Source organism: Stylophora pistillata, chromosome 7 (assembly GCF_964205215.1).
Source record: "Stylophora pistillata chromosome 7, jaStyPist1.2, whole genome shotgun sequence".
Classification (NCBI taxonomy): Eukaryota; Metazoa; Cnidaria; class Anthozoa; order Scleractinia; family Pocilloporidae; genus Stylophora; species Stylophora pistillata.
This window is the reverse complement of record NC_142525.1, coordinates 17525863-17544128: the sequence shown is the minus strand read 5'-3', so window position 1 is coordinate 17544128 and position 18266 is coordinate 17525863. Positions and strand designations below refer to the sequence as shown.

General features: G+C 41.6%; 3 protein-coding genes across 3 annotated transcripts; all 3 read right to left on the bottom strand.

The window, feature by feature from the left end:
• Window positions 1–575: 575 nt before the first annotated feature.
• Window positions 576–1814, bottom strand: LOC148726922 (protein CFDP2-like). Its single transcript, XM_088726405.1, has one exon. The coding sequence runs from the start codon at window positions 1812–1814 to the stop codon at window positions 576–578; it is 1239 nt and encodes a 412-aa protein (XP_088582531.1).
• A 6407-nt stretch (window positions 1815–8221) lies between these two features.
• LOC148726921 (uncharacterized) lies at window positions 8222–8943 on the bottom strand. Its single transcript, XM_088726404.1, has 2 exons — window positions 8601–8943; window positions 8222–8442 (listed from the first exon to the last, which is right to left on the bottom strand). Exons 1-2 carry the CDS (start codon window positions 8941–8943, stop codon window positions 8222–8224), a joined length of 564 nt encoding a protein of 187 aa, XP_088582530.1.
• A 76-nt stretch (window positions 8944–9019) lies between these two features.
• LOC111342377 (uncharacterized) lies at window positions 9020–9430 on the bottom strand. The gene has a single exon (XM_022949449.1). The coding sequence runs from the start codon at window positions 9428–9430 to the stop codon at window positions 9020–9022; it is 411 nt and encodes a 136-aa protein (XP_022805184.1).
• Window positions 9431–18266: the final 8836 nt, after the last annotated feature.

Here is an 18266-nt window from a genome sequence, read left to right as displayed (position 1 = left end):
TGAATGCAATGTAGAGTGGCTGTTGTTGCTCTTTGCACTTCTCTTGGAGTTGTCTCAAAGAGAAAATCATGTCCACAGTCCACCGATTAGGGCGGAAACCACACTGGGATTCAGGGTACACCCTTTCAGCAATCTTTTGAAGGCGGTATAATGCTACTCGGGCAAACAGCTTTCCAGCAATGCACAGAAGTGAGATGCCACGGTAATTGTTACGATCACTGCGGTCTCCTTTGGTCTTGTAGAGGATTGAGATAATAGAATCCCTCATCTCCTGTGGAACGTATCCCTCTTCCCAGCATTTGCAGAGTAGCTGGTGGAGATTGTCGAGCAATTGGTTTCCACTGCATTTGAAGACTTCAGCCGGGATACCGTCAAGCCCAGGGGCCTTTCCGGACGATATGTGATTGATTGCCTTTAAGAGATCTTCCTTGGTGGGGGCCTCATCTAGTTCAAACATGATGGGAAGCCTTTCAATGCAGTCAAGGACAGAGGGTAAGACAGAGCTCGATCTACCATAGAGCTAGCTATAGTATTCCACCCAGCACTCCATCAGTCTTGATTTATCTGTAATGATTTCACCAGTTGATGTTTTGAGTAGGTCCAATCGCCTTCTTGATACCCTCAAACATGCCCCTAGAATTTCCTGTGTCAGCCGCTGACTGGATTTCAGCACAGAGATTCATCCAAAAGTTGTTAGCACAGATCTTACATTTTTCATTCGCACGACGCCTGGCCTCCCGAAGTGCTTCCAAAGAGCTGGGTGATGGATTACACTGGTGGTTCTGCAGGGCATTCCTCTTTGCTCCGATGAGCGGCTGAAGAGTCGCGATGTTTGCATGGAACCAATCCTGGCTTTTGCGTACAATCTTGCCAAAGGCTTTTAATACTGCAGCAAGGGTGGTGTCCTTGATATGGCTCCAGTGGTCCTCTGTGTTAAGTTCCAGGCAGTCTCCGAGTTTCGAGCTCAGGATGTCGTTGAATATAGAGACATTTTCAGGGATGGCGGTGGCAGAAGCATTAATGCGAAGTGTAGCAGATTGTTTGACACGATGGAACTTCTTTGGACGTAACTGGATCTTCGTGCAGACAAGGGAGTGATCAGTGTCACAATCAGCACTGTGGTATGCCCTTGCAGTACGAATGTTATTAAGGTGTTCCCGTCTTGAGATGATGAAGTCGAGTTGGTGCCAGTTTTTGGATCTGGGGTGCATCCACGAGAACCAATGGCACAGCTTCACACCAAAGAATGTGTTTGTAGTACAGAGGTGATGATAGGTGCAAAGCTCCAGAAGGCGTTGACCATTTTCATTGCATTTACCTACACCAGAGTGACCAAGACAATCAGGCCAGGAGCCTTGATCGTTGCCCACTCTAGCATTGAAATCGCCGAGGAGAATCAGCACTTTGTTGTTTGGGATATGTTTGATAGCATCATCCAATTGGCTGTAAAAGGTATCCTTGGCATCAGTACTCGAGGTCAGGGTTGGAGCGTAGACAGAAAGCAAATTGGTGGGATCTAGATCGGTATTGAGTTTTATGTGCATGATGCGCTCAGACTTGGTTGAGCCCGGCTCCACCATCTGTACTAGCTTGTTGCTGACAGCAAAACCAACTCCATGTATTCTAGGCTCATCTTCATCTCTACCCTGCCAGAAAAATGTGTATTCCTTTTCCGTTAGGCTTCCGCAACCAGCTATGCGCGTTTCCTGTAAAGCAGCGATATCAACTTTGAGCCTAACCAATTCACTGCTGATGACAGCTGTTTTGCGTGCCCCATCAATGTCGCGTATGTCCTTGATAAGTCCGGTCAGCATCGTTCGGACGTTCCAGCTCCCAAGTGTGAGAGCTGGTCTTCTTCTAATAGATCCTTGATTCTTAGGTGAATAAGTCGCAGCCCACTTGTCAGACTGTTTCCAGACTTAAGTCCTGCTCACCCCAGCAAGACAGGCGGGCAGTGGCGGGAAAACACTTCATTGACTGGGGGCTGCCCAGTTTAAGGGGTCGGTAGCTATCCAATGGGGCTAAAAAGCCCCTCCCACTGTCAGGAATGACCCCTGGCGTCTGGCTCTACGCCAATCAAGCCATGACTCAGAACCGGTGACTGCCACTCCCCGGTTTGTTTCCATGCCAGGCGAAGCCGTAGGGCATGCTGAAGTTGCCTCTCCATGCGCTTGCCTGGGCGGTTGATATGGAGACACTAGTTTGCCCAAGTCCCAGAATCCCCCTCTCGGTCTTGCTGGTAGAGTCCGAAGGAAAGGCAGGGCCAGTACGTTCGGGACCAGGTCGACTGCAGGAGTTGCCAGAAAATGATATAGCGTCAAAACTGCCGTACGGGGCTCCACTCCGGTTTTTCTGTCGGGGTTTGCTCACTTAGCCTTTAGCTATTCCTAGCTACCACAAGGCAGTGGGACCGTAACTCTGGTTAAGGAAGGCTAAGGGTGTGCTAACACTTGCCCAAGGTGTCCACCAAGGCTAGTGGAGGGAAGGAAGCGCCTTATTTTTCCTTTTCTAGACCGGCTCCAAGCAAGGTCTAGCCACTACCCACATATCACTAACCCTGCATTTATTCTCGGTACACTTGCCATGAAATTGGATCAAGATTTTTCCCAGAATATCTTAAGAGTCACATTTAGTAATTCACCTGTCCATCCTATGTTTGATCGCTATGTTTGATATGTTAAGATCTATTCGCTGAAGTGGAGGTCAATATCCCCCATTTTCAACGGTATAAAGTGAATGATGGTTGTGGTTTATTCTCCCTCGTACGTGGACACTCCAGGCATATTAATTGACACTTAGCATCGAAACTTGTCTTAAATTTGCAAACTAACAAATATATGACCTTTGACAGAGCAAGAGAGCAGTTTTGTCAAATCTCCATTTGTTTGCGAGATTACAAGCTGTCATTTGATATTGACGTTCATTTGACATTAACGAGAGTCGGACATAAAATTTGCAACGTCACGTTATGGCCACGTGCGTCATGGTCTATTTTCCTTTTGTTTCTTCAGTAAGTGGACATCTCCTCTATTTCTCTTTCGCGTCTGCCCTTTGGAATAATCCTCGTAGGCGGACAGAGGCGAGGCTGTCTGCTTACGACAGCGTTGACTGTATATCATTTCAAGTGCAATTCTCTTTGGTACGTGGTAAAGGTAAGTCGGGCAGAAGACTGGGCTCGATCGACAGTTTCTGTTTGGCGTTTCGTCCCATCAAGTATACAACGGGTGTTCCTTAAATGTTTCTTTCGATTAATTTCGAAAAGGGAATATGTAAAAATTTTTGGATTGTGAAATGATAATGGATCTTTATCTTACTAGTGTTCTTCGATGGTTCATAGCCACGCTTTTATTCTGTTCCACTATTCAGAAGGCAGGTAATGTATATACAGTCGAGAATATTGAGATGTTTTGGTTTCGATTTGAGATAAAGCTCTACAATAATTCGACAGACCTAAACACAACCCTAAATTTTCTGACGAACGAAATTCGAAATTTTTAAAGTTGCGTATGATGTGTTAAAATGTAGTTTAATGGTTTCTGTTTTCCTTCTTCAGTGTCATTCAGAATCAGTAGAACACCTCCTTACAATGCTACTATTGTGGTTGTGGGAGAGAACAGCGCACGAATCAAACTTGAGTGGCTGTAAACTGATGCACCAAATGAGTATTTCGTCCAATTTTGGAGAAGGAAACCCGGTGAAGATCTTAAACAAATAGCATCAAGCATGAATGGGAATGCGTTCAAGCCGAGTTCCACAAGTGAGTTCGAGGCCTTACTCCCTGCAACGCTAATACTGAAAAACGTACAGAGAGATGAGGAATAGGCTGTATCAGGAATCAGGAAACTCTTTATTCGCACTATTTCAAGAGGTTACTACAGATTATAAAAGTCAGAATATAAAAAAAACAGTAAATTACATCAACAATCAAAAGTAAAATGTGCACAGTGACCAAAAGTAGCATAGCTTTCGAGTTGGCCACTGTCACGTATAATTAACTGGTGTATACATATGATGCACGATCCTCGCAGTAGAAAGCGCTATTTATGTAATAGCGAAAATCTTCATATATTCATTGTATCTAACTGGTGTATGTTAACATTTACACAAGACTTACTTTAATTCTATATTTACACTAACCAAGGTATTTAAACACAATTAGTATTGTAAACAAAGAGAATAGAGAAGTGAGTAAATAAGTAAATAAATAAATAAAAATTTAATTAAGTTAAAAGAAGGAGAATTAATTTTTTTATATCTTGAATCAAAAGAACAAAGACTAAGAACAAAGAAACTAAAGTAGACTAAATCAATGCATTCTAAGAAGTAGATTGTGAAGTTAGCAGATATAGCTTGAATTGTTTGGAGAAGCGAAAATAACATAATTTTTTTAGATGCAGTGGAATAGTCTCCCATATTTTCGATGCAATGAAAGTAAAAGTAAAAGCTCCATAATTATTATGTATTAGAGGCCTACGGAAGTTAAGGTTAGAAACAAATCTAGTGTAATACACCTACGCTATTATTCTGCTGGATTCTAATGCAGTTGAGAAAGCGCGAGATATGGTTACTGTTGATGTGGTTGGTAAGTGATGCTGTTTCATGAGTTGCTTTGATACACTTTGTCCCGTAATTCATTTCTTGTGATTTGGTTACTGCGTACGCCGGTAACGTAGTTGTGTCTAATTGTATCGTGCCCTTTTCAGAAAGGTCACAATGTAATCTTATTCAACAGCTATCTCTCTCTTTGAGTGAAATAAGGCATTATTCTTTTTCACTGATTGCAGTGTGCGCCGGATCTTGTAATGCACCCAGTGACTCAAATTATTATATAGATTCAGCTAAGCCCAAAAGCGGAGTTTCTGCTACTCACTCTAATCTCGATTAACTATGCTCTAATAGAGTTCCTCACTGGCTGTTCAAGGGTTTAATTTATTTTAGGGAATTTAGGGACTCTACTGTCTCAATGACACGGTTTCCATTGAACACAGTTACAGCCGCTTCTTCGTCTCGTTGCCTTTAGCCGCAACTGATGTAGTCAGTATTTCATGTGATACTAGGAAGGACTGGATTCTGATCGTTGTGTTACATTTCAGTACATTTGATTGTGCCGCTTTAATCGCTGATGAAAATGATAATCCGACCAGCAGTAAGGTTATGTAAATCTGTTCTGACAGTGGAGCGATGTTGTTGATACATGCGCGATTCTGTTCATGCTTTCGCACTAATTCACCTAAAGAAGGACCTCTTGATAATCTACAGCGCAATTTTGTTGCATTATAAAAAGTGTTCAATTAGGTGTTGTGTCAGTAAACTTCAGTGCATACAGCACTGCGTTGTTTAAGAATAGTAATTGGTATTGTTTGTCTCTAATTCATACTATTTACGCGGATGTTTAGCGACTTTAGAAATCACCATTGCTATTAGAATCTACCAGGCTTTAGTGATTGTTTGTTACTCTACATCATGTTATAATACATGTAAGGGATATGTCACACTATTATTGTGTGCCCTGAAGCCTTCCATTTTGCTACTCATGTGTTGCATTGATTTTGTTCCCCGCTGTTATTAACAAGTAGCAATGCGTGTGGCGAAAATCACTCTCGAAGAAGAAAATATAACCAGAAGGCAATATTCTAAATGAGCAAGAAGCGAGAACAAACTCTCACGTGCTTTGTCCGCAAATCTGGCTTCTTACAGAGTCAGCCGTTATCTTCAAAAATACAAGCAAAATAAACGGTTTAGAATAATCGGTTTAGAATAAACGGTTTAGAATAAACGGTTTAGAATAAACGGTTTAGAATAAACAGAATGGACGTGACCAGCATGTGAAAAACGGTAAACAGGGGTAAATTCTTAGAATCTTATTCCGCAAGCGGAATATAAGCTACGTTGTCATGTCAAATCTTTCTTAACACGCCCATGTAGCAGCATTCCACAAAATGGCGGATAATAATAACACACCACCTTTCGCCGTTCACGAAAATGAATTAAGCAAGAGGAATAAAAGAAGAGACCGGTGCAATTTTTCCCAGTTTATGACAAAGAAGATTAGACGTAGGGGATCAAAGAAGACATCTGATTTAAGTACTACAGTCACCACCTCGACTGGTCAAGATGATAATTTTCGAAAATCCTTCTCAGCAGGCGTTGCAACCTAGACCCTTTTTAGATGCTTTGCTGGTGAGTCTTAATTTTGCATCTACTAAAAAATTTTTCGATTCTGTTTTTGTACAATCATTTTAAGTTCTTCTAGCATGTACTCTATAAATTATATATATTCGGGTGTACCACGTGTCAGGAAAAGATCAGGGAAGAAGTCATGGAATTTTATTTTGAGTAATGGGAAGTTGGCATTTTCAAAACAGTAAAGGAAAACTGATGTCTGTAGCAACCAAGATATTTCTAATTCGAAAGACTGGTTTTTTTTTCAAAAATATACAGGAAACTGTTTTGTTCATGAGTTGTGACGAATCACAATGAAAGAAGTATTTTTTTTATTCCTTATTATTTTCTTTTAGGTTGGGCTGAAGCTTATATAATTAATACGTCCTCTTTTCTAACAACGACTTAACATGCACTTTTTAATTTAAAACAGATCTCTTACTATATGTAGGAGTGTAAATTGTAGACCAATTTGAATATTTGCAGTGTTATTTATTCATTTCTAGGATGTTTCTGATGACGAAATCACAGCAGATGGTGAATTACATTCTGCTTCATCCACTGATCCATGATCTCGTGCTACCTCAACTGCATCAGAATTCAGCAGAGTAATAGTGTAGGAGTATTCCTCATTTCGCTCTACGTTCTTCAGTGTTAGTGTCGCTGGGGGTGAGGCCTTGAACTCACTCGTGGAGCTCGGATTTAACGCATCCCCACTTGTGCTTGATGTTATTTGTTTAAGATTATCACTAGTTTTCTTTCTCCAAAACTGAACGAAATAGTTATTTGGTGCATCAGATAACTCCCATTCAAGACTGACTTGCGCGCCGTTCTCTCCTAAAACCACAATGGTAGGACTGGAAGGAGGTGTTCTGCTAATTTTAAATGACTCTGGAAAAGAAGACAGACAAAATTAAACTACATTTCAACACATCACACGTAACTTTAACGCTTCGAGTTTCATTCGTGAGAAAATTTAAGGATGTGTTCGGTATGCTGAATTCTTTTAAGATAGTCGAGGATTTAATCTCAAATAGCAAACCAAGATAACATTTCTATATATAAATATTCTTCACTCGATCTACTAACCTGACTTCGAGGAACAGAGTACATACATACATACATACATACATACATACATACATACATACATACATACAGGGTCAGCGGTCAGCCATGGCGTCCAGTTGTGCATTTTACCGCTCTCTCTTTTTGTGGCTTCTAGCTGCGTACCCTCTGCTTTTTAGGGAAGAAAACACCTTTTCTTGCTTCCTGAGGGCTCCACCATTTCATCATGCAAAGTTTGATGTTTCCAGTGGTGCAACTTCAACACATTACAAGCAATCCTCGCCGTGGATACAAGTCCGCCATTTTGTTACAGTTACTCGTGGAAGATGTTTCCTACACTCAAGGATTCACTACTATGTAAATTCTGATAGCTGTTTTCAGCAGACTCGTCTCCTCGTAAGTGGTGATGTTTCCTCTAAACCTGGTCCTGTCATGAGTGACAAATGTTCCGTTTGCTCCAAGACTGTTGCGCGGAATCACCGAGCTATAAATTGTGACCAATGCAATAAGTGGTACCACATTAAGTGTGGTCATGTCAAGCCAAGGTATTTTGAAGTTCTCCAAAATATGGTTTCCTTTGACTGGGTCTATCCTCCCTGTCTTCAGACAGCGCAAGCTCTCACCGACTCTCGCCCCCGTATTCCCGTTTCCAACGAAACTACGGGCATTGATATTCTTGAAACTCCCATTTTCTTCATTAATCTCTTCACCAATCTTGGATCTTCTTCAGACTGAAGGGCAATTACTTCGGGGAAATTTCTCATTTGAACACAGCGTAGAATTTCATGCTCTGCCTCACGAAGCTCTTCAAGCATAAGGTGATTACCTTTCCTTTCAAACTCTTGCTTGGTTGAAGACCCTTTTCTGCGCTGTACCATCTTGTTCTTAAGCTATCGTTTGTAGCGCAGCAACCATGATACTGCTACCTTGAGTTTCCACCAAGAAGAATAGTACATCATAAGCTCTTCCATAACATCGCGACGCGCTGATGCTACATAGATTTGATTATCCCTTCTAACTTCTGGATCTTCATCTTTAAGGACTGGGATCTCGACCATGCCGGCCAGCATTCTTCTTCCTCCCCTAAGAACTTAGGACCTGTCAGCCAGCGGTCGTTCTTGACCAAGACATCCAGTTTAAGCCTTTTAGATCCATCATCTGCTGGGTTGTATTCTCTGTTCACATAACGCCATTGCTGGGTGTAGATCCATCCTGTATGAATGTCAAACGGTTTGACTCAAAGGTATGAAATATCTTGGTTACGTTGTTAATACACCTCAGTACTGAGGCGGAGTCTGTCCAGTAAATAACCTTGTTCACAGTTAGATCCAACTCATCCCGGATCACGTGGCTGAGTTTTACAGATATACCTGCTGCAGTCAACTCAAGTCTAGGTCTGGAAATTTCTCTGATTGGAGCCAACCGGGCCTTGCCCATGACAAATGAACAGTGCAATCTTCCATCAACGTCCTTCACACGGAAGTATGCAGCAGCTGAATAACCTTGTCGTGAGGAATGTGAAAATAGGTGAAGCTGGATCTCTTTGACCTGTGCTAATCCTTTGGGTTTGAGACATCGGTCAACCGTTACTTTTCTTAATTTGCCAAGGTCATCCAGCCACCTCGTCCACTGTTCATTTTCATTTTCTTCAAGCGGTTCATCCCATCCAATCTTCATTCTGCTTAAAATCTGAAGTATCAGCTTTGCCTTCATGATATAGGGTGCAATAAAGCCCAATGGATCGAGCAAGGAATACACGACAGACACTATATTCCTTCTTGTTACTGGTTTATTTGGACGTTGCACTCATAAGTTTATCCGAGATTTCCCACACAAATTTATCTTCTTCAATATTCCGCCTCATTCCCAGAGCACTCTGCGTTAGTAGCTGTTCCAGCTCCAAGTTTACCACTGTTGTAGCTCTCTCTGACTCTGGTACAGCAGCTATGACTCTTCTGTCGTTACTGCACCATTTTGTTATATGAAAACCGCCTTTGTTGAGTTGTTTACTAATTTCTTTTGCCAATGAAATAGCATCCTCTGCTGTTTCAGTCGACTTCATGAGATCGTCAACGTACATATTCCTGTCGATAAAATTTGCAATTCCTGAATCCTGCTGTTCCCCCATCATTGCTGTTTTCTTCAAACAGAGGTTCACCACACTTGGTGATGATGTCGCTCCAAATATGTGCTTCACCATTCGGTACTTAAATAGCTCCGCTGACAAATCTTCACCCGGCCACCACAAAATCTTAATGCATCACAGTCTTTCGGCTCTACTCTCACTTGATGAAACATTGATTGTATGTCGGCCGTGAGGCCAAAAGTTTCTTGGCGAAAACGGCTCAACACTCCTACAATACGATTGGTCAAATCTGGACCTTGCAACAATTGTTTGTTTAATGAGGTCTGTGCAAACTGAGCTGCGCAATCAAATACAACCCGAACCTTCTCAGGATGCATTACCGGGTGGTGGGGTAAATACCATAATGGGCGGTCAACTGGGCGTAATTCATCGGTCGGTACCCTCTCTGCATGGCCTTGTTCAATATATTCATTCATGGTCATGTTGTATTTGGAAAATAAGTCTTGGTCCCTGAGAATACGCTTCCTCTGCAGTGTAGCTCGACGCTCAACCATTGACCTGTTATTTGGAAAACAAGGTGGGTCTGTACGCCATGGCAATGCTACCTGGTAATGCCCATCGACCATTTTTATTGACCGTTCCATCTTCTCTAGCACTTTCTTATCCTCAATTGAAGGGCTTATGCTCGAGCTCACAACAGAGTCTCTAAAGTCAGTCTTCCAGAGTTTCTCAAGCTGCTCCTGTAGGACCTCATCTTCTATTTGTCGTTTTGTCACCGAATCTTCATACAGCAACTTTCCATCCACTGCCTCGCCTGCCCTTAATTCTTAGGCTTCATTCATCACTCTCTGTCTATCAACACCTTCTCTTCCATGCAAACGATGCACTTCAAACTCTTCAACTGGTTCATCAATATAAAACTCCCTTTTGCCAAGACGAAGAAAGTTAACTGAACAATCGTTACTGTCTCCGACATCGCTCAATGGACCCATGACTGTCCAACCTAGTGAATATAGTACTGCCACTGGTTCACCACTCTTTCCAGATCTGCACTCCAATGGGATAAACAAGGTAGGCTTCTCTTTAAGGCCAATTATCAAACCGACATCAGACTGACTTAATTGTTGTAAGTCAATGTCTCTTAAATGGAACCAGTTCGAGATATCTTCCTTTCGCGGAATGCAACTGACTGCCACTGGTATTTGCTCAACGGTCCTGACATTCAATAGCTCTTCCGACACTTTGCCATCTGACATTACAACAACATCTACTACATGTCCCTCAATCTTCCTGAGTCCTGTTACTCCCTGTAGTTCATAGCTACATTTTGAGCCACGTGTCCCAAGTTCACTGAAAAGCTGCTCCTTGCACAAGGTTACTTCGCTACCACTCTCCAGCAGCGCATAGGTTTCCATAATTCGTGCCCCTCCCTTCGCCTTTACTTGAACAGGAAGGACACCCAAGCAAACACGCCTCTCGTCGGCCCCAGTTGCTGCAGTCATAGAAGATCCACTAGCACTCTGTTGCTCTTGATTTAATCTTTCGGTTCCACTTAATTGATTGACTTGTAGGGGTATTATTCTGCTGATGACCATCTCTTGTGTTCTGAGGAGAACCATGGAAACCAATGTTTGAAGCACTCGTTCTTTCCACTCGTTTATCGGGGTTGGGGTGTAACAGAGTATTGTGATCTTCAGCACAGCCTTGTACCCGGCACTTGAAGGTTTCGTTGGGACAACGGTCCTTGAAATGTCCTCCATTAAGACACTTGAAACAAAGCCTCTTGTTCAATGCCAATTTTTCTCTATTTCCATTGGACAACTTCTTAAACTTTTTACACTTCCAAAGTCCATGCTGCCCTTAGCAAGCTGGACACTTGCGGCTGGGACCGAATGCTTTTCTTGTACCATCTGGGTTTCTAATTTGGCCAAGCTCAGCTTTGGTTGTGAACGAATTTATCTTCGGGATAGACCTTCCCCATCTCTCGTTAATTCATTTCTTCTACCTTGAGGAACTTAGGACAAGATCTTCTCCAAACTCGTTATTCACAAGCTTTGCTCTCTCCTTAACAAACGTCAAAAAATCACTGAACTTTGGTCGTCGTCCAGACTCAATAATTCTGCCAGCACATTCTGTCCACTTTCCTCTCATAAAGTAAGGTAGCTTCCTGTTCAGCTACATCAGGGTGTTGGTGTGGTTCAGGTCACTGACAAATTCGGGTCCCATTCCCCTGAGGGTCCTTTCTACCATCTCGAGATGCCCTGCAAACTCCAACAATATTGATCCAGTGCTGACCTTTAATGGTGGCAAATGTTCCAATTTCTTCACATGAACCTTTGCGATGACATGAGGCAGACCGAAGTTTCCTTCAGGGTTTTCTTTGCAGACTCGTAACCCTCTGAAACTGGCAAGTTGACACAACTTTCAATGGCTTCTCTGGCCTTGCTTGTGCAATGTCGGATAAGAAACTGCAGGTTCCTAGAATTGTCAGCATCATCTTCTAAAGAAGTTTCAAAATGCCGCATAAATGATACTAGTTAATTGGATCTCCATCAAAGTGCATGTATTCTATCTTAGGGGTGTTCATGACTCGGCACAAGGTCTTAACTCTCTTTTCCCCAGTATCCTAACAAGCCGTCATTTGCGCTTGCTCTGACCTTTCTTGTCGCTGAATGTTCTGGGTTGAGAGCGGTAGATCACAATCCCTTTCAGTTTCAGACACGGCGATAATATCTTCTTGCGGATGCGCTACTGGTTGCTTACTCCTTTTTGCGATTGGTAATTCCAAAATAGATTCATAGGAAGCTGGCTCTGGACTATTATCTTGTTTTGGAGACTTCATTTCCAATTTCACATCAGACTGCTCTATAACATTTTCTTCATGGCCTACTAGCTTCAAAGCTGGTGGTTCCTTTTCTTTTTTAACAATTGAGCTGGTTCCCTCAACTTTTCCAGCCCCGTTTTCTTGATCGAGCGCACTAAAGCTTATATAGGCTCTTTCGGCTTCCATTTCAGCCTCCATTAATTCTCGTGCAAAATTAAGCTCAGTTAATTTGCGCTCAAGCTCTTATTTTCTTTTCAAATGCTCCACATTAAGTTTGGCTAAGGCCATCTGCTCTCTTCGAGCCTCAATACTGCTGCTGCTACTAACATGACTAGATTTCGATGCGGTACTCACGGTTTTAGCGCTCTTCCTTTCAGCTTCGATCTCGAGTTGTCTCACAGACCTTAAGCTAAACATGGATTCTGATCCAGGCAAGCGGCGGAATCGTTTTACGACGCCGCCCAATTCCATTTTCTTCGCCAATTCCTCGTCGTACATAACCTGAGCTCTCCGTTTTTCAGGTTCTAACTCCACTATTTCCATAAAACACTCGTGAGCATCCACAAATTTCCTCCACGTCACGTCATAAGATGCAAGTTTTGCAGCCAAATCCGCCGACGTCAAATCCCTTTTATCTTCGATCAATGAAGGCCAAATTTTATCTCTCAGCTTCTTCAGTGCTCCACTTAATCCAGCTTTTGATCGCTTCAACTGCTCGGCCTTTTCGGCGCGGTCCTCTCATCATTTCTCCTTCTTCTTGAATATATTTTCAATCGAGCTCCTTTTCCCGCCTCGGGACATCAATGGGTAGACATGTTGACACAAATTATAATTTCCAGCCGACAAAACGAAGTGCTAGGTTCCAAAACTGTTGGTACCGTAGTACTGTGTTTATTTGTCTCAAACGAACGCCGAAAACTCGAGCTCATATATTGGCCGCACGGCCTCGGTCAATGAAAGTGAAAGTGAAAGTGAAAGGTTTTCTGAAAATAACAAACAAAGAAGGCATCAAACTCCAAATACCTGCCTGAACGCAAAAAAAAACAAATATTAACTCACCGAACCGTTCGCTTAAGCCAACGAAAGACGCAATAACGCCCTTTTTAAAACTCTTTTCAATGGATAAAAAACTAAAAAAACATCCGCAAACCCGAGCACATCGCGATTCCAGCCAAAAGTCATGTGACCGGCAAATCTCGGACTCCTAAGGGAGTCGGGAGTGACACGGGGTATCTGTTTTCTTGGCTTGCCAATTATTTGTCTAACCGAAATCAGTTAGTCCAGATATCTGGAAAGAAATCTGCCCTACAACAACCTGTGAAGTATGGAGTGCCCCAAGGGTCCATCCTGGGGCCTAAATTATTCTCAATATATGTTAATGACTTGCCTGAATCCATATCTTATAGTGACCTCTATATGTTTGCTGATGACACCACAGTTTATATCATTGGTAGGGATACAGACATGATCATCTCTTCACTTCGATGTATCCTATCCCAGCTACACGTATGGTGCACAGCCAACAGAGTAATTGCACATGAGTCAAAGACTGAAGCAATAATAATATCTACACGTACGTAGATCCACCTTTATAGGTCCTCTGCCAGCTTTAAGATATGGCACCAAGACCATCGAGCTCAAGTCTTCATCTAAGTGTCTTGGCTTAACTATAGACAATAAGTTATCTTGGCAGATCATATTAGGAATGTTTGTATTTTATTTAACAAGAAATTGGCTGTTTTGAAGAGAATCAAATTCCTGCCTCAGTCCATCTTGGAATCTATTTATTTCAATTCAATTATCCCTAAAGTTGTAAATAATATCTTTGTTTGGGGTTCTGCTTCCCCATCACTTATGGAGGATATTGAACGTATTCATATGAGAGCAATTAGGATTGTTTGCAAGCTACCTATGACCACTCCAGCTGATGAGGTCAAGAAATTGAGGCAATGGAATTCCATTTCTTCGTATTATGTTAAAAGACTGCTGGTTCTGACCTATCAATCCTATCATAGCTTAAATAAGGAGGAACTAAATATTTTAATTTCTAAGGCAAAAACGAATTACAGCTTAAGAAATTCCCAAAATTTAGAAGTGCCAAGACCAAGATCTGAAATTGGCACGTCTTCTTTTAAACGCAGGGCCACCTTGGTATGGAATCTTCTTCCCCATCATGTCAAGGAATGTGCTAACTTGAGATTGTTTAAGATTAAGCTTAAGGCTAACAAGCATCTTCTCAACAGCATAAATTTTTCCAAAGGTTCCTGCTGTGTTTCAATGAAACACGATGACTTTCTGTATTTTTAATTGTAGATTTAATATTGTTTTGTATTCAACTTATCTAATTAGAATTGTATTTAAGAAGTAATTTCACTCTGTTTTTCCAATTTTTATTATATATTTTGTTGTGATTGTATTTAATTTGTAGTTAGGCAGGTCCACATCCTCGGAGACCCAGGGGCTGTGAGTCGATTTCAAGTTAAGGGCAGAGGAGCCCCTGAGGACATTGTCTTACAAGACTCGTTCCAAACGGTCGCAGTCGTTCTGGCATCTGATTGGTGCCAGAAAATCTTTGTGCTTTTCTGCCCAATCAGAGTGAAGTGTCCTTTCGTGTGTTTTAACACGCACATATACTACAAGCTCTGTTGCTCGCTATGTTTGTTTGGGCCGTGCGACGAAGCTTTGCCCGACGTGAAAAGTTTCAGTCTTAGCACACAACGTAAGAGAAATCGATCAGATTGTCCGCGAAATCTTACCGGAAATTATACGGAATACTTTCGTAGGTATCACAAGAGAACGTGTTAAAAAGTTTGCGAGGTTCGTATATCACAATGGTTGCAGGCATTGATATGTCGCTTTAAACGTTAGATGAGATGTAAGCTTAAATCTTTTTAGATTTTTTGTACAATTTGTTGAGACTGAAACTTTTCCCAATTCCTTGAAGTTATTTCGTAGCACGGGCCACGCAGGTATGTCAAGCAACTGGCGCCTACACTTGCGTAGCTTTCTGTGCGCGCCAAATTCTAATCGTTGCTTTGTAGTAAAGTCTTTACAATATGGCCAAAGTTGCAGAGAACCTTAAGTACGTGGACGACCTCCAGCAAGCACTTAAAGAAAGCTTAGCTGTGTTTCCGGTTAGCTAATTAAAATCTAAACAAAGACTAATCATCGAGAACATCATGGAAAGGAGATATGTTTTCGGACAGTTACCGAAGGGGTTTGGAGAAAGTTTAATCTTTCAACTGCTGCGTTAAGTGTTCAAATTCTTGAGCTCGAAAGGCCACGGATTCTCTTCTAGTCCCTTGGTCATTGTCATTTCACCTCTTTTGTCGATTGTTGAAGACCAAGTTAAATACATTTGATGATAGGCCTACATTTGATGATAGGCTCCTGGCCTACAGATTGGAAAACCTCTATTGTCTCCCCGATCTATAAAAAAGGAACTGAGACTTTAAAATCTAATTATCGTCCTGTATCTGTATTATCGGCTGTTTCAAAGGTAGCGGAAAGAGTTATCTTTGATCAGTTATATGAGTTTTCTCTTGACTTTCTCAGCGGGAATTTGTCTGGTTTCTTGAAAGGACACTCGTGTACGACAGCCCTTCTCAAGACATTCGAAGACATTAGGAAAAAATTAGACTTCAGCGAACACTCTGCAGCAATTACCATAGATCTCTCCAAAGCATTTGACTCTATCAATCATGATTTGCTTCTTGCAAAACTGTCAGCTTATGGTGTAACTAAAGACGCCTTACAACTTCTACGTTCTTACTTGACTGACCGTAAGCAACATGTCAAGACTGACGGTGTTTTGTCGGATTGGCAAATTGTGAGGTGTGGAGTTCCTCAAGGCTCAATCTTGGGCCCCCTTCTCTTCAATATATACATGAACGATGTGAATTTTTCAGATATTTCGTGCTCTCTAAGATTTTATGCTGATGACACTACTGGGTACTCTTCAAACCTCTGTCCATCTACCTTGCAAATAAATCTACAAAACAACGTTGGTCTACTCGCTTCCTGGTTTTGTGAGAACTTTCTGGCGATCAATCATAGTAAATCTCAATCCATAGTTTTCAACAGAGCAACTTTACCAACGCCCTTTGTTATTGACAGTAATGAACTGGATTACGTTACACATATGAAGCTTCTTGGAGTAGTCATCGACAATTCACTCTCTTTCAACGTACACATTAAAGAAGTTTGCCGGAAAGTGAATACAAAAGTTTCAATTCTCCGTCGCATTCGTAAATTTATACCCTCAGATGTGATGATTAAATTGTACAAAGCTTTCATTCTCCCTCACTTCGAATATGCATCACCACTGTTTATAGGTCTAAGTAAGGGTCTGTCTGCGAAACTGGAGTCAACCAATGCATTCGCTCTGAGGACTCTTCTCAATTATTCTAAGTCGACTGCTTACGAAGAGTTATTGAAAACTGCAAATATTAAAAGTTTAGAACATCGACGCATAGAACAAGCACTTATACTTGTATATAAAAGTATTCATAACCAGACACCGAACTACATTCAGGAATTGTTTTCTCTGCGAAGTAATGGTTACAGCCTACGTGGCCATCTTAAGGTTGTTCTTCCAAGACCAACCTCATCTTATATGCAACATTCTTTTACGTACCAGGCTAGCAAACAATGGAACAATCTGACAGACAAAATAAGGATGTCGGAATCCCTTTCTATATTTAGGAAAAATTTGCAAGACATACGGTTGTCCTCATCGTATGACTGCAGCTGTTTGTTTTGTAAACAAATAGTCTAGTCACAAATAGCAATTATTCATTCTAGATAATTAATTTTTATTTCTTACCTATTACTTATTACTTATATATGTAAATTATGTCAAATTTTTATGGCACATTTGCATTTAAACGAGCTATTCGCTCATATGCGATATGTGGCTAAATAAAGTTACTTACTTATAGGGAATCGATGCTGCTTTCATTGAGGAAAACAAAACCAAAGACCAAGAAATATTGCATGGAAAGGGCGGGCTTGCTTTACTGTAAATGTCACCTTAGTACAGGGTTATCTACCCACATCTAATAAAGAAAAGTTTCCACGTATAGCTTTTCTTTTTTTTCAAGCGAAGATTAGATTAGATTTTGGCCGGGCGTGCACAAAAAGTTGCGTAAGCGCCAGTTGCTCGACATACCTGCGTGGCCCGTGCTACGAAATAGCTTCACGGGATTGGAAAAGTTTCAGTTACAGCAAATAATACAAAAAATCTTGAAAGATTTAGGCCTACATCTCATCTAACGTTTAAAGCGACATATCAATGCTTGCAACCATTATGTTTTATACGAACCTCGCAAACTTTTAAACTCGTTCTCTTGTGATACCTGCGAAAGTATTCGGTATAATTTCCGGTAAGATTTTGCGGACAATCTGATCGATTTCTCTTACATTGTGTGCTGAGACTGAAACTTTTCACGTCGGGCAAAGCTTCGTCGCACGGCCCAAAACAAACAGCGAGCAACAGAGCTTGTTGTATATGTGCGTGTTAAAACACAGGAAAGGACACTTCACTCTGATTGGGTAGAAAAACACAAAGACTTTCTGGCACCAATCAGATGCCAGAATACGTGCGACCGTTTGGAACTAGTCTTGTAAGACAATGTCCCCAGGGGCTCCTCTGCCCTTGACTTGAAATCGACTCACAGCCCCTGGGTCTCCGAGGATGGAACGTCCACATCACGACTTCCGTCTTGCCAATCTTTCTAACCTACATTTTAAAGTGTTTTACGCTCTGTGTTTTAAGCTGTTTGTTCTGCTGTCGCTGATATTTAAGCTAGCTTCTTTTAGAATCAGAGCACACAATTATACTTTTGATATCTTGTATAAAAGTGAGCTCTTTGAGGTCAGGAATCTCAATCCTCAATTCGGTTATTTCTTCATTCTTATTTACAATGTTCACCGAGTACTTTCCTTTGTGTAAGGTATTCTGCCAGAGAGTTTTTTAAGGTGGATATGATCAGCTCATATGGAGAGGTGACAAAATCTGTGGAGGTTCGTAGGTCTCGCTTTCCGGCGTCGAGATCGCACTAAGGACGGTTTTTCTTGTCCCTTCTCTTGAACGGTAGGCACTGAACCCGGCAGACAGAATTCTTC

Excerpts from the sequence above, each read along its gene's own strand:
- LOC111342377 (XM_022949449.1), bottom strand. The coding sequence starts at position 9,430 with ATGGTGAAGCACATATTTGGAGCGACATCATCACCAAGTGTGGTGAAC.
- LOC148726922 (XM_088726405.1), bottom strand. The coding sequence starts at position 1,814 with ATGCTGACCGGACTTATCAAGGACATACGCGACATTGATGGGGCACGC.
- LOC148726921 (XM_088726404.1), bottom strand. The coding sequence starts at position 8,943 with ATGAAGGCAAAGCTGATACTTCAGATTTTAAGCAGAATGAAGATTGGA. Across the intron at positions 8,443-8,600 it reads ACTTGAGTTGACTGCAGCAG|GATGGATCTACACCCAGCAA; the intron begins GTATATCTGTAA and ends ACATTCATACAG.